Below are 12,706 nucleotides of genomic sequence, written 5' to 3'. Positions count from 1 at the left end.
GATAGTGGCAGAAAGGGAGATAAAGGCAGAGACAGAGAGAGATCATTAATGAAAACTCAGAAGTTTTCTTCAGATTATTGATTCTGCTTTAGACACTGACCATCTTAGCTGCTATCATCATGGGCTGGATTCTGGTGTCTGGGAGGACATGGATGTCGCTGGGAGCTGTTCTCTTCACCCTCCTTCCATCACCTACTGAAAATGTAGCAGTGTCACGAATCAGATACTCTCACGCTGGGATCTGTCCCAATGAGATGAGTCCCAGTCTGTGGGTGGACGCACAGAGCACCTGCTCCCGGGAGTGTGAGACGGACCAGGTAACAACTCGGCTGCAAACGATCTCTCTTTATTCCCAAACGGGGAAGGCTGATATCGCAAATGTACCAGACAACCAGAGCTGCTAGTTAGTGATGGACTGGGAGCTGGGGCCACAGTGTGGGATACAGATTGTTACCCGTCAGGGAGCAAGTTGATTCTAAACAATCCCCATTTCAATTCAGGATATATTTCCCAGTCGGCAGATTCTCCTCCGGCCCTTGTCCACAGGGAGTGGGGAATATTTTAAAAGTTTGAGAATATAACTTTCCAGGCCTCTGACTCATTGACAAAGTTCGCCCTCTCCCCCAATTTTCCATCACTTTAGCCCCTCTGCTTTTTAAGAGAGAATTCCCTGGATTGGAAATGTTTTTTGGGATGAGGAGGCTTGCCGGATAGTTTCTATTCTCTGTGTGTTTTCTCCGATTTAAGATCCAGGTTTTTTTTTTCCCCCAAACAGTTTGACTCTGTCCTGTATCCAGATCTCCAGCCGCTGATCGATTCCGGATTTCGGTTACGAGTTAGCGGGGGGCGGGCGGGATCCCGGGCGGGCGGGATCCCTGACACCAGGGAATCCGCTGACAATGAGGGAGCAAAGACACGTTCACAAACTGGCTTCAGGACCCTCATCTCCAACCCTCCCCCGTGTGAGACTTGCGCCTGGTATCCCAGTGCAGAGAGAGGGTGGAACACCAACCACTACCCCAGCAGCTCAGTGAGAAGGTTGTTCCTCCTCCAGCTCAGGAACTCTCTAGGGTCGCAGTGCTAGGGCAGTGCAGCGCTGAGGGACCCAGCTGTGATAAATGGTTGTTTCTGGCTGCTCCCCTGGGCTCAGTATCACAGTCCCCGCTGCTTTGGATCGGCGCTGATACCTGGCGCTGGATCGGCGCTGATACCTGGCGCTGGATCGGCGCTGATACCTGGCGCTGGATCGGCGCTGATACCTGGCGCTGGATCGGCGCTGATACCTAGCGCTGGATCGGCGCTGATACCTGGCGCTGGATCGGCGCTGATACCTGGCGCTGGATGGGCGCTGATACCTGGCGCTGGATCGGCGCTGATACCTGGCGCTGGATCGGCGCTGAAACCTGGCGCTGGATGGGCGCTGATACCTGGCGCTGGATGGGCGCTGATACCTGGTGCTGGATCAGCACTGATACCTGGCGCTGGATCGGCGCTGATACCTGGCGCTGGATCGGCGCTGATACCTGGCGCTGGATCGGCGCTGAGACCTGGCGCTGGATCGGCGCTGATACCTGGCGCTGGATCGGCGCTGAGACCTGGCGCTGGATCCGTGCTGATACCTGGCACTGGATCGGTGCTGATACCTGGCACTGGATGGGCGCTGATACCTGGCGCTGGATGGGCGCTGATACCTGGCGCTGGATCCGTGCTGATACCTGGCGCTGGATCGGTGCTGAGATCTGGCGCTGGATCGGCGCTGATACCTGGCGCTGGATCGGCGCTGATACCTGGCGCTGGATCGGCGCTGATACCTGGCGCTGGATCGGCGCTGATACCTGGCGCTGGATCGGCGCTGATACCTGGCGCTGTATCGGTGCTGATACCTGGCGCTGGATCGGCGCTGAGATCTGGCGCTGGATCGGCGCTGAAATCTGGCGCTGGATCGGCGCTGAGACCTGGCTCCGAGCGCTGGAACCGTCCGGAAATTTGCGGATGATAAGAAACTCGGGAGTGCGGGGAGGACAGTGAATAAACTTTCAGGAGGACAGGAGCCGGCTGGTGGAATGGGCAGAAGGCAGAACATGATGAGGAGGGGGGGTGGGGGGAGAAGTCAATGATACGAATTTAAATGGGGGGGGACAAGCCCAGGGGGGTCTTGGGGGTGACTGCGCGCACATTTTTTGAAGGATTGAGGACAGGTTAACAAAGTAGATGGGAACAAAAACAAAATGACCTGGAAAAACTCAGCAGGTCTGGCAGCATCTGCGGAGAGGGGCACAGTTAACGTTTCAAGTCCGTATGACTCTTCAACAGAACTAAGAATTATATAGAAATGGGATGAAACATAAGCTGGTACAGGCAGTGGGAGGGACAGGTGGAGCTGGAAGGTAAATGGGATCCTGGGTTTTCTAAAGAACAAAAAGCTCAGGAAGTATTTCAACATATTGGGTCCAATCCTGAGCGGAGTAATGAGGAAGGACTTTGGAGAGAGTCCAGAGGAGTTTCACTACAATGGCTCCAGGAATGAGAGATACAGTCACCCGGAGATTGGGGAGCTGGACTTTCTCCTCTTCCCACGGGGTTTGGGGTTTGGGGTTTGGGGTTTGGGGGTGGGGGTGGGGTTGGGGGTGGGTCAAGAACAAGAAGCTGTTTCCAGTGGTTGAAGGGTTGATAACCTGAGGGCACAGACTGAAGGTGCAGAGGCAACATGGGGACAAAGCTCCTGACGCAGCAAGCGGTGAGGATTTGGAAAGCACTGTCTGAGAATGTGCTGGAGGCAAGTTCAATGGCAGCTTTCAGGAAGCAATTGGATAGATGGTTGAAGGGGAAAAACAATTGCAGGAAATGACGGAATGAGAGGAGCTGGTGGGAAGACCTGGGAAGCTCTTTGAAAGGACCAAGGGGTTAAATGGCCTCTTCCTGTCCTGTTCCATTGCTCACAGCCTGTCAGAGTTTAATCAGCCTGTAAATCATTTCAGTGTTTCACAAAGACACCTACAGCCAGAATTTATGGAAGAGAAGTATTCCGGTTACCGTTCACTGAGAATGAGAAATAGAGACTCAGTGGGTAAAGGTGAGTGTCCTAACTGAGACCACGGGGCAGCTACTCGCCCTGTTGGTGTTGACTTAACTAATCTCACCTGGGGTGGGGTGGGGTGGGGGCAGCAAGAGTTAGAACTGGGCTCAGTACCAGTGTGAAGGGGGAGAGACATTAGACAAGCTACCTGCTGAAGGGGTTGGTGGATGGACAGCAGTGGAATGATCTTATATGTGATGCCCTCTGTGTTAAACAGCCACAGTCCATTAGGAAAGACAATACCTCAGCAATAGTCTGCACATTCAGGAAAGGGAATTGGGTTCAAAAATACACACATGTAGTGAATCCTGTTCTACTGGAGTGCAGAGAGCTAGTGGATGACACCATCAATATAACAATAATCATTTGGTTTGTTACATGTGTCTGAGAGAGAGTTTTGAGGTGGGGGTAAAATGTGTTTCTGAGTTACACCTGTAGCTCAGTGGGTAACACTTTTACCTCGGAGTCCACAAGCTGTACATCAAAATGCCACCCCAGAGCTGTAAACACAAAATGCAGACTGACCCTTTCAGTGCATTACTGAGGGAGTGCTGCACTGTCAGAGGGTCAGTGCTGAGGTAGTGCCACACTGTCAGAGGGTTAGTACTGAGGGAGTGCTGCACTGTCAGAGGGTCAGTACTGAGGGAGTGCTGCACTGTCGGAGGGTCAGTACTGAGGGAGTGCTGCACTGTGAGAGGGTCAGTACTGAGGGAGTGCTGCACTGTCAGATGGTCAGTACTGAGGGAGTGCCACACTGTCGGAGGGTCAGTACAGAGGGAGTGCCGCACTGTCGGAGGGTCAGTACAGAGGGAGTGCTGTACTGTCGGAGGGTCAGTACTGAGGGAGTGCTGCACTGTCAGAGGGTCAGTACTGAGGGAGCGCTGCACTGTCAGAGGGTCAGTACTGAGGGAGTGCTGCACTGTCAGAGGGTCAGTACTGAGGCAGTGCTGCACTGTCAGAGGGTCAGTACTGAGGGAGCGCTGCACTGTCAGAGGGTCAGTACTGAGGGAGCGCTGCACTGTCGGAGGGTCAGTACTGAGGGAGTGCTGCACAGTCAGAGTGTCAGTGGTGAGGGAGTGCTGCACTGTTGAGGGTCAGGATTGATGAATTGCTGTTCCATCGGAGGGTCAGTAGTGAGGGAATGTTGCACTGTTGGAGGATCAGTACTGAGGGAGTGCTGCACTGTCAGAGGTTCAGTAATGAGGGAGTGCTGCACTGTCGGAGGGTCAGTACTGAGGGAGTGCTGCACTGTCGGAGAGTCAGTACTGAGGGAGGGCTGCACTGTCGGAGGGTCAGTACTGTGGGAGTGCTGCACTGTCAGAGGGTCAATGCCGAGGAAGCGCTGCACTGTCAGAGGGTCAGTACTGAGGGAGTGCTGCACTGTCAGAGGGTCAGTACTGAGGGATTGCTGCACTGTCGGAGGGTCAGTACTGAGGGATTGCCGCACTGTCAGAGGGTCAGTACTGAGGGAGCGCTGCACTGTCGGAGGGTCAGTACTGAGGGAGTGCTGCACAGTCAGAGTGTCAGTGGTGAGGGAGTGCTGCACTGTTGAGGGTCAGGATTGATGGATTGCTGTTCCATCGGAGGGTCAGTACTGAGGGAATGTTGCACTGTTGGAGGATCAGTACTGAGGGAGTGCTGCACTGTCAGAGGTTCAGTAATGAGGGAGTGCTGCACTGTCGGAGGGTCAGTACTGAGGGAGTGCTGCACTGTCGGAGAGTCAGTACTGAGGGAGGGCTGCACTGTTGGAGGGTCAGTACTGTGGGAGTGCTGCGCTATCCGGGGGTCAGTACTGAGGGAGTGCTGCACTGTCAGAGTGTCAATGCCGAGGAAGCGCTGCACTGTCAGAGGGTCAGTACTGAGGGAGTGCTGCACTGTTGGAGGGTCAGTACTGAGGGATTGCCGCACTGTCAGAGGGTCAATGTCGAGGGAGCGCTGCACTGTCGGAGGGTCAGTACTGAGGGAGTGCCGCACTGTCAGAGGGTCAGTACTGAGGGAGTGCTGCACTGTCGGAGGGTAGTACTGAGGGACGCTGCACTGTCAGAGGGTAAGTACTGAGGGAGTGCCGCACTGTCAGAGGGTCAGTACTGAGGGAGTGCCGCACTGTCAGAGGGTCAGTACTGAGGGAGCGCTGCACTGTCAGAAGTGCCATCTTTTTGATGAAACATGAAACCAAGGTCCCATCTGATATCTCAGATAGATGCAAAAGATCCCCACGACAATATTTCAAAGAGCAACAGGGGAATTATCCCCCAGTCTCATGGCCAATATTTGTTCCTCATCCGACATCACAAAATCAGATTCATGGTCACAATCACATTTTCTGTTTGTGGGATCTTTCTGTGTGCAAATTGGCTGTTGAGTGACTACAATTCAAAAGTACTTCATTAACTCTAAAAGCACTTTGGGGTGTCCTGAGGAATCACAGAATATTGCTACATTGCACAATGAGGCCACTCAGCCCATTGTGTCTGCCCCATCTCTCCGAATGTTCATTATGACTCAGTACCGTTCTCCTGCCCTTTCCTTGTGCAACCTGCTCATTGTTTCTATTTAAATAATCATCTAAGTGAAAGGCTCTATATAAATGCAAGTTCTTTCTGTCTTTGCACTCGCTGATAGTTGTCAGCTTGTCCTGGTCCACCCAATGGATTGTGAGATTTAGGAGTCACAGTACAGCAGGCAGCAGTTCCCTGTGTCCACTATTATTCCAGCCCCTGGGGAGTTGGCATGGACATTGTGGAGTGTTTGTTGTTGTACACCAGGTGATCAGTCTGTTGCCATCGATGATCGTTCCTGCAGGATCCAGAGAACGGTTTTGAGTCTGACTGCTGTTGGCTGGAGTGGTCACTGTCCAGGAATGTGGGGGTTAGATGATCCCAATGTTTCCTTCCAACCAGAGCAATAGCCACAGAAAAGCCCTGGGAAGTAACCTCCCTCAAGGATGGATTTTCACCATCAAAAGGGAGACAGAATTGGATTGCTTCCAGTGTCTAGTGAAACAAAGAACTTGCATTTCTATAGCACCTTTCACCATTTAGCACTAAATTGACTCTGTTACTCAGCTATTAGTGGGCGCAGTAGGGGGAAGATTGATCTCCCAGTCCATCTCATTCTAATTGCACGAGGTTTTTTTAAACTCTTTTTTACACCTCAACAGTAGAATTGAAGGATTTAGGGGCTGCTGCTCCCCCAGGCAGCTGATTCACACTGATTTCCTTGAGAGTCTCATCACCGGGATCAGGGGGGCTAGTCTGTCCCAAGGCCTCCCCTGTGTGACTCAGTATCAAACCTTGTCTGAGTTTCAGTCCTGCGAATCACCTCGGAATGTCTTTCCTGCGCCCCAGGCGTCCTCTAAATGTAAGTTGTTGTTGAAAGCCTCCTGTTTTATTGGAAACTTTTTATCTTTTCATCTCCTCAGGACTGTGAAACGTTTGAGAAATGTTGTCCTAATGTGTGTGGGATGAAGAGCTGTGTGGCTGCCCGGTATATGGCCATTAAAGGGAGGAAGGGACCAGTTGGGATGCCTAGGGGAGCCACTTGTGATCGCTTCATGTGTGTCCAGCAGGGGTCGGAATGTGATATCTGGGATGGGCAACCTGTATGTAAATGCAAGGACAGGTGTGAGAAGGAGCCACACTTCACCTGTGCCTCTGATGGGCTGACATACTACAACAAGTGTTACATGGACGCTGAAGCGTGCACCAAGGGAATCACTCTGACCGTGGTCACCTGCACCCACCAGGTGACCTGGCCACACACCAGCCCCGTGCCATTGCAGACCACTGCCCATCCCACCACTGCTGACTCACTCACCACCTCCCAGGATGTGGTACCGCCGGCCCTGCTCTCCAACCCCGTCCACCAGTCCACGTATGTGGGCGGCACCGTCAGTTTCTTGTGCGACGTCAGTGGGAGACCCAGGCCCGAGATCACTTGGGAGAAGGAGCTGGACGGAAGGGAGAACATTATCATGAGGCCCAACCATGTCAACGGAAACGTGGTCGTCACCAACATCGGGCAGCTGGTCATTTACAATGCTCAACTCCAAGATGTTGGGATCTACACCTGCACAGCCAGGAACCAAGGAGGTTTCCTAAGGGCAAACTTCCCCCTATCAGTGATCAAGCGGGAAGATCTGATGAAGCAGAGCACGGCAAACACAACTCAGATCCCAGCCACCGAGTGTTTGAAACAGCCTGATCGGGACAGCTGCGGAGAGCATCAGATCAGGTGGTATTACGACCCCAAGAAGAACAACTGCTTCACCTTTAACTATGGACGCTGTGAGGGGAACCTGAATCACTTTGAAACCTACGAGGCCTGTATGTCAACCTGCATGAACGAACCTGTCAACATCTGCAACCTGCCAGCGCTGCAGGGGCCCTGCAAAGTCTGGGACCCACGCTGGGCCTACAACAGCCTGATGAAGCAATGTCAGTCCTTCATCTATGGAGGCTGCGGTGGCAATGAAAATAACTTTGAAAGCAGGGAGACCTGCGAGGAGATCTGCCCTTATCCCAAGAGCCAGCAGTGCAAAGTCTGCAAACCACGCTTCAAGATAGTGACCAGCTACTGCAAGAGCGACTATGTGATAGTTGGGCGCATGACCGAGTTGACAGAAGAAACAGACTCTGGCCGTGCATTGTTCACTGTGGACAGGGTCTTGAAGGATGAAAAGATGGGACTTCAGTTCTTTGGCAGTGAGGTCCTGGAGATCACTCTGTTAAACATGGACTGGAATTGTCCATGTCCCAACATGACTACAGAGGATGGTCCTTTCATTGTCATGGGTGATGTCCACAATGGAATGGCTGTTCTCCAACCCCACAGTTTCGTGAGGACTGTGAATGAGAAACGGATCAAGAAACTGTTTGAGGTCAAGGATAAGAAAACCTGTGACCTCCTGCGAGAGCTGACAGGACTTCAATAGGCTGCTCCTGATCGATAGGCTATTGGTTAGTACATTCACAGAGGTCCTATCAGAGAAAAAAAAAGATACATTTATGAAAAGCTTTTTGGAAAAAAAATCTCACTTTTGACAAATTAATTAAATAAGCACTTAACTTCCTAGATTTCTAACTGCTTGAAACATGTCTAAGTAAAATCTTTGATGATTGACAAGATCATTTCTTACTGATGGGCCTTGGCAATGACACAAGGAGCCCTCAATGGTGTTAGGACAGTAGCAATTTATTACCCTTTTTGTTTAAAGGTCCATGAATTCTGATCATTTCCCCAATATTCTGGATGTAATAAAGGGAGATACTTGTATACTTATTGCTGTCTCTTAGTCGCCTCTTTGTGGCTCATTTTCGACATTAGGCCCTCTGGTCAGAGTCACAGTCGCCATGTTGTATAGATCAGGAAGTGACATCATCATTGCACCATGCATCATGGGTTCAAAGCATCATGGGTGTGACTGGAAGGACCTGCTCGCCTGATCCTCACTCATTCTGATGATTGAGTCCTTTGCAGCAGTTCACCCAAGTGGCTGGTCAATCATTTTGAGAATAACAACCAAACTCAGCCTTCCACTAACCGGACATCCACATTCCCGAGTTTCCTTAGCAAGAATGTGTAAGGAGTGTGAACAAGGACTGGCCTGGCCAATGGCAGTGCCTCTAAAACCACTCTGCACCAACAGTACCAAACCAAGCATTGTGTGCAGCAGAGCCAGTTCGAAGGTGATGAATATCGATACAAACGATGGTGCCCGGGCATTTAAACACCTACTGCAAAACATAACCACCATCAGGAGGGACCAAGAGACAGCAACCGGTGACAGACAGCCTCCTCCATTCATTGTAATTTCCTGGGTTATTTCAACAGCAGCTTTATCAGTCAGGTCCACTCACTTTTCCTGTGATCATTAATTGAAGGGTTGCATAAAACACATGGGTTCATAAACCAAATGTACAAAACATCAAAGCTCACACACTTCATGTTGGCATTGAGGTCAATTCAACTAGTACAGTTACTGCAGAAAACACAAGTCAGGTATTAAACTAACATGAGAGAAGTATAGTAGGACTGTGTAGAGGGAGTTTACGCTGTCTCTAACGCCATGCTGTACCTGTCCTGGGAGTGTTTGATGGGGACAGTATAGAGGGAGCTTTACTCTGTATCTAACCCCGTGCTGTACCTGTCCTGGGAGTGTTTGATGGGGACAGTGTAGAGGGAGCTTTACTCTGTATCTAACCCCGTGCTGTACCTGCCCTGGGAGTGTTTGATGGGGTCAGTGTAGAGGGAGCCTTACTCTGCATCTAACCCCGTGCTGTACCTGTCCTGGGAGTGTTTGATGGGGACAGTGTAGATGAGTAGGAGATCAGAGACAATTTGACTTTAAGAAGTCTTCACCCCAATTGAAAATGTTTCCATTAAGTTGATAAAAATTCAAAGATTGGAATTGAGCTGCCAAAATCTGGGTGTGGTAATAATCAGATTTTGTAAATAGTTTAACAATTGATTCGAATAAGATTAAACGATTTGTAGAATGTTTTTGATTTAACTGTGAATGAATTTACAATGACTGTAAATACTATTTATTTGTACTTGGATCTAGTGCCCATCTGTCTGATTATTTAATCTTAATAAAATATTAATGAGTTTGTCTCCATCCTGCAGTATTCTTCTGTTTTTTAAAAAATATTTGTTTATGTGATGTCAACATTTATTACCCATCCCTAATTGCCCCTGAGAAGGTGGTGGTGAGCTGCCTTCTTGAACCGCTGCAGTCAATGTGGTGTAGGTACACCCACAGTGCTGTTAGGGACGGAGTTCCAGGATTTTGACCCAGTGACAGTGAAGGATTTAGTTCATAGGAGGTTGAGGGAGGATTGAAGGGGAATTTTTGTCACCCTGAGGGTAGAAAGGAACAGGAACTCACTGCCTGAAAAGGTGGGAGAGGCTGAAACCCTCATTACACTTAAGAAGCACTTAGATATGCACTTAGATATGCACTTAGACATGCACTTAGATATGTACTTGAAGTGCTGTAACCCACAAGGCTAAGGAGAGAGGGCTGGAAAACAGGGTTAGGCTGGCTGGCTCCTGGTCACCTGGTATAGACATGATGGGCCGAATAGTCTCCTCCTGTGGCATAAATGTCTATGATTCTATAAGTCAAGATGGTGAGTGACTTGGAGGGAAACTTCCAGGTGGTGGTGTTCCCATGTGTCTGCTGCCCTTGTCCTTCTAGATGGTCATGGTTGGGGTTTGGAAGGTGCTGTCGAAGGAGCCTTGGTGAATTCCTGCAGTGCATCTTGTAGATGGTACACACACTGCTGCTGCTGTGCGTTGGGGGTGGAGGGAGTGACTGTTTGTGGATGAGGTGCCAATCAAGCGGGGCTGCTTTGTCCTGGACAGTGTCAAGTTTCTAGAGTGTTGTGGGAGCTGCACTCATCCAGGAAAGTGAGGAGTATTCCATCACACTCCTGACTTGTGCCATGTAGATGGTGAACAGGCTTTGGGGAGTCAGGAAGTGAGTTACTCACGGCAGGATTCCCAGCCTCTGACCTGCTCTTGTAGCCACAGTATTTATATGGCTGGTCCAGTTCAGTTTCTGGTCAATGATGATGATGCTCCTGCTAAGCCTTGGAACTGTTTCTCCTCTCACTGTGGGACATTCCCACCATATAACTTTCTAATACATCTATTCATCACCTCAGATAGTGAGTGCTGGCAAGCTATTTAACCTGGGTGGGCTTCATCTCCACACAAGACATACACACAGGAGCATTTTCCATTGCGAATCACTGGCCAGGAGCTGGAGCCAAGGATTGCTACCCAAGGCATAGAACTGGGTGTAATATTACACTGAGGGTCGTGTTATCCTGTGTCTGTATACTGGATGTAATATTACACTGAGGGTAGTGTTATCCTGGGTATGTTTTTACACTGGTTGTAATATTACACTGGAGGTAGTGTTTTCCTGGGTTGTTTATACAATAGACGTAATATTACACTGGGGGTAGTGTTATCCTGGGTTGTTTATACAACAGATGTAATATTACACCGGGGGTAGTGTTATCCTGGGTCTGTATACTGGATGTAATATTACACTGGGGGTAGTGTTATCCTGGGGTGTTTATACAATAGACGTAATATTACACTGGGGGTAGTGTTATCCTGGGTTGTTTATACAATAGACGTAATATTACACTGGGGGTAGTGTTATCCTGGGTTGTTTATACAACAGATGTAATATTACACCGGGGGTAGTGTTATCCTGGGTCTGTATACTGGATGTAATATTAGACTGAGGGAGGTGTTATTCTGGGTATGTTTTTACACTGATTGTAATATTACACTGGGGGCAGTGCTATCCTGGGTCTGTATACTGGATGTAATATTACACTGAGGGTAGCGTTATCCTGGGTCTGTATACTGGATGTAATATTTCACTGGGGGTAGCGTTATCCTGGGTCTGTATACTGAGTGTAATATTACACTGGAGGTACTGTTATCCTGGCTCTGTTTTTACACTGGGTGTAATATTATAGTGGGCACAGTGTGGTTCAGATCCCAGTGGTTACCCTATGATACCCAGCGGTTTCTTGCTATTAATAATCAGCAACAGATGACAGGTGAGGGAATTGGTTCATAAACAGTAAATGTTGGGAACACTCAGCAACCGGCAGCAACACTGAACATCGGGAAGAATATTAAACCTTCGGCACAACTTTAGTAAAAGGTGATAATGGAATTGTGAGAGTTATTTTAGCTTCACTCCTGATGTGAGTGTCAGAATGTTACTATGTAGAAGTCTATAACACTCCACCACATATAAAGCACACAGCATTTAGAGAGTGTGACACAGTGGGGAAAAATCAACTTCTAGCTTTGTCAATTCAAAACTGTCACAATAAAGAGAGAACGATGTTTATTTTTGTTCATTCATGGGATGTGGCCTTCACTGGCTGGGCCAGCATTTATTGCCCATCCCTAATTGCCCTTGAGAAGGTGGGGGGTGAGCTGCCTTCTTGAACCGCTGCAGTCCATGTGGTGTAGGTACACCCACAGTGCTGTTAGGGAGGGAGTTCCAGGATTTTGACCCAGCGACAGTGAAGGAACGGCGATATATTTCCCAGTCAGGATGGTGAGTGACTTGGAGGGGAACTTCCAGTTGGGAATGCTGAAACAGGAACATAGGAAATAGGAGCAGATCACAAAGCCCATTAGGTCTCCTCCATCATCCAATATGATCACAGCCGATCAGCTGTCTTAACTCCACCTTCCTGTGGCTCACCATATCTTTCAATTTCCTGAGAAATCAAAAATCTGTCTATCTCAGCCTTAAATAGTTTCAACAATGGCACATCCACAACCCTCTCGGGTAGAGAATTCCAAAGATTTAATAACAACCTCCTGAGTGAAGAAATTTCTCCTCATCTCAGTCCTAAATGATCAGCCTCTTAACCTGAGACTGTGCCCCTGTGTTTTAGATTCCCCAGAGAGGGGAAACAACCCCTCTGTGTCCACTCTGTCAAATCCCTTCAGAATCTTGAACGTTTCAATGAGATCACCTCTCATTCTTCTAAACTCTGGAGAATATAGACCTAATTTACACAGCCTCTCATCATTGGATGATGCTGTCATCCCAGGAACCAATCTAGTGAACCTTCACTG

The 12,706-nt window shown here is 49.3% G+C and overlaps 1 protein-coding gene across 2 annotated transcripts; it reads left to right on the top strand.

Annotated features, from left to right (window-relative positions):
- The first annotated feature begins 217 nt into the window (after positions 1–217).
- Positions 218–9,172, top strand: wfikkn2a (info WAP, follistatin/kazal, immunoglobulin, kunitz and netrin domain containing 2a). Of its 2 annotated transcripts, none has more exons than XM_041217151.1 (2): positions 218–317; positions 6,498–9,172. In XM_041217151.1, exons 1-2 carry the CDS (start codon positions 255–257, stop codon positions 8,007–8,009), a joined length of 1,575 nt encoding a protein of 524 aa, XP_041073085.1. In that variant the 5' UTR covers positions 218–254; the 3' UTR covers positions 8,010–9,172. The 2 variants fall into 2 exon arrangements, with proteins under 2 accessions (XP_041073085.1, XP_041073084.1); XM_041217150.1 differs by lacking the exon at positions 218–317 and adding an exon at positions 2,984–3,073.
- The last annotated feature ends 3,534 nt before the right edge of the window (positions 9,173–12,706 follow it).

The sequence above is a fragment of the Carcharodon carcharias genome, chromosome 22 (assembly GCF_017639515.1).
Source record: "Carcharodon carcharias isolate sCarCar2 chromosome 22, sCarCar2.pri, whole genome shotgun sequence".
In the NCBI taxonomy this organism is placed as follows: domain Eukaryota; kingdom Metazoa; phylum Chordata; class Chondrichthyes; order Lamniformes; family Lamnidae; genus Carcharodon; species Carcharodon carcharias.
Note: the sequence above shows the minus strand (reverse complement) of the source record. Positions and strands in the feature narration are given on the sequence as shown.

What these genes read in the sequence shown, in the direction of transcription:
- wfikkn2a (XM_041217151.1), top strand. Translation starts at nt 255, where the DNA reads ATGAGTCCCAGTCTGTGGGTGGACGCACAGAGCACCTGCTCCCGGGAG. An exon ending in GGGAGTGTGAGACGGACCAG is followed by an intron (nt 318 to 6,497) that starts GTAACAACTCGG and finishes TCATCTCCTCAG; the next exon opens with GACTGTGAAACGTTTGAGAA.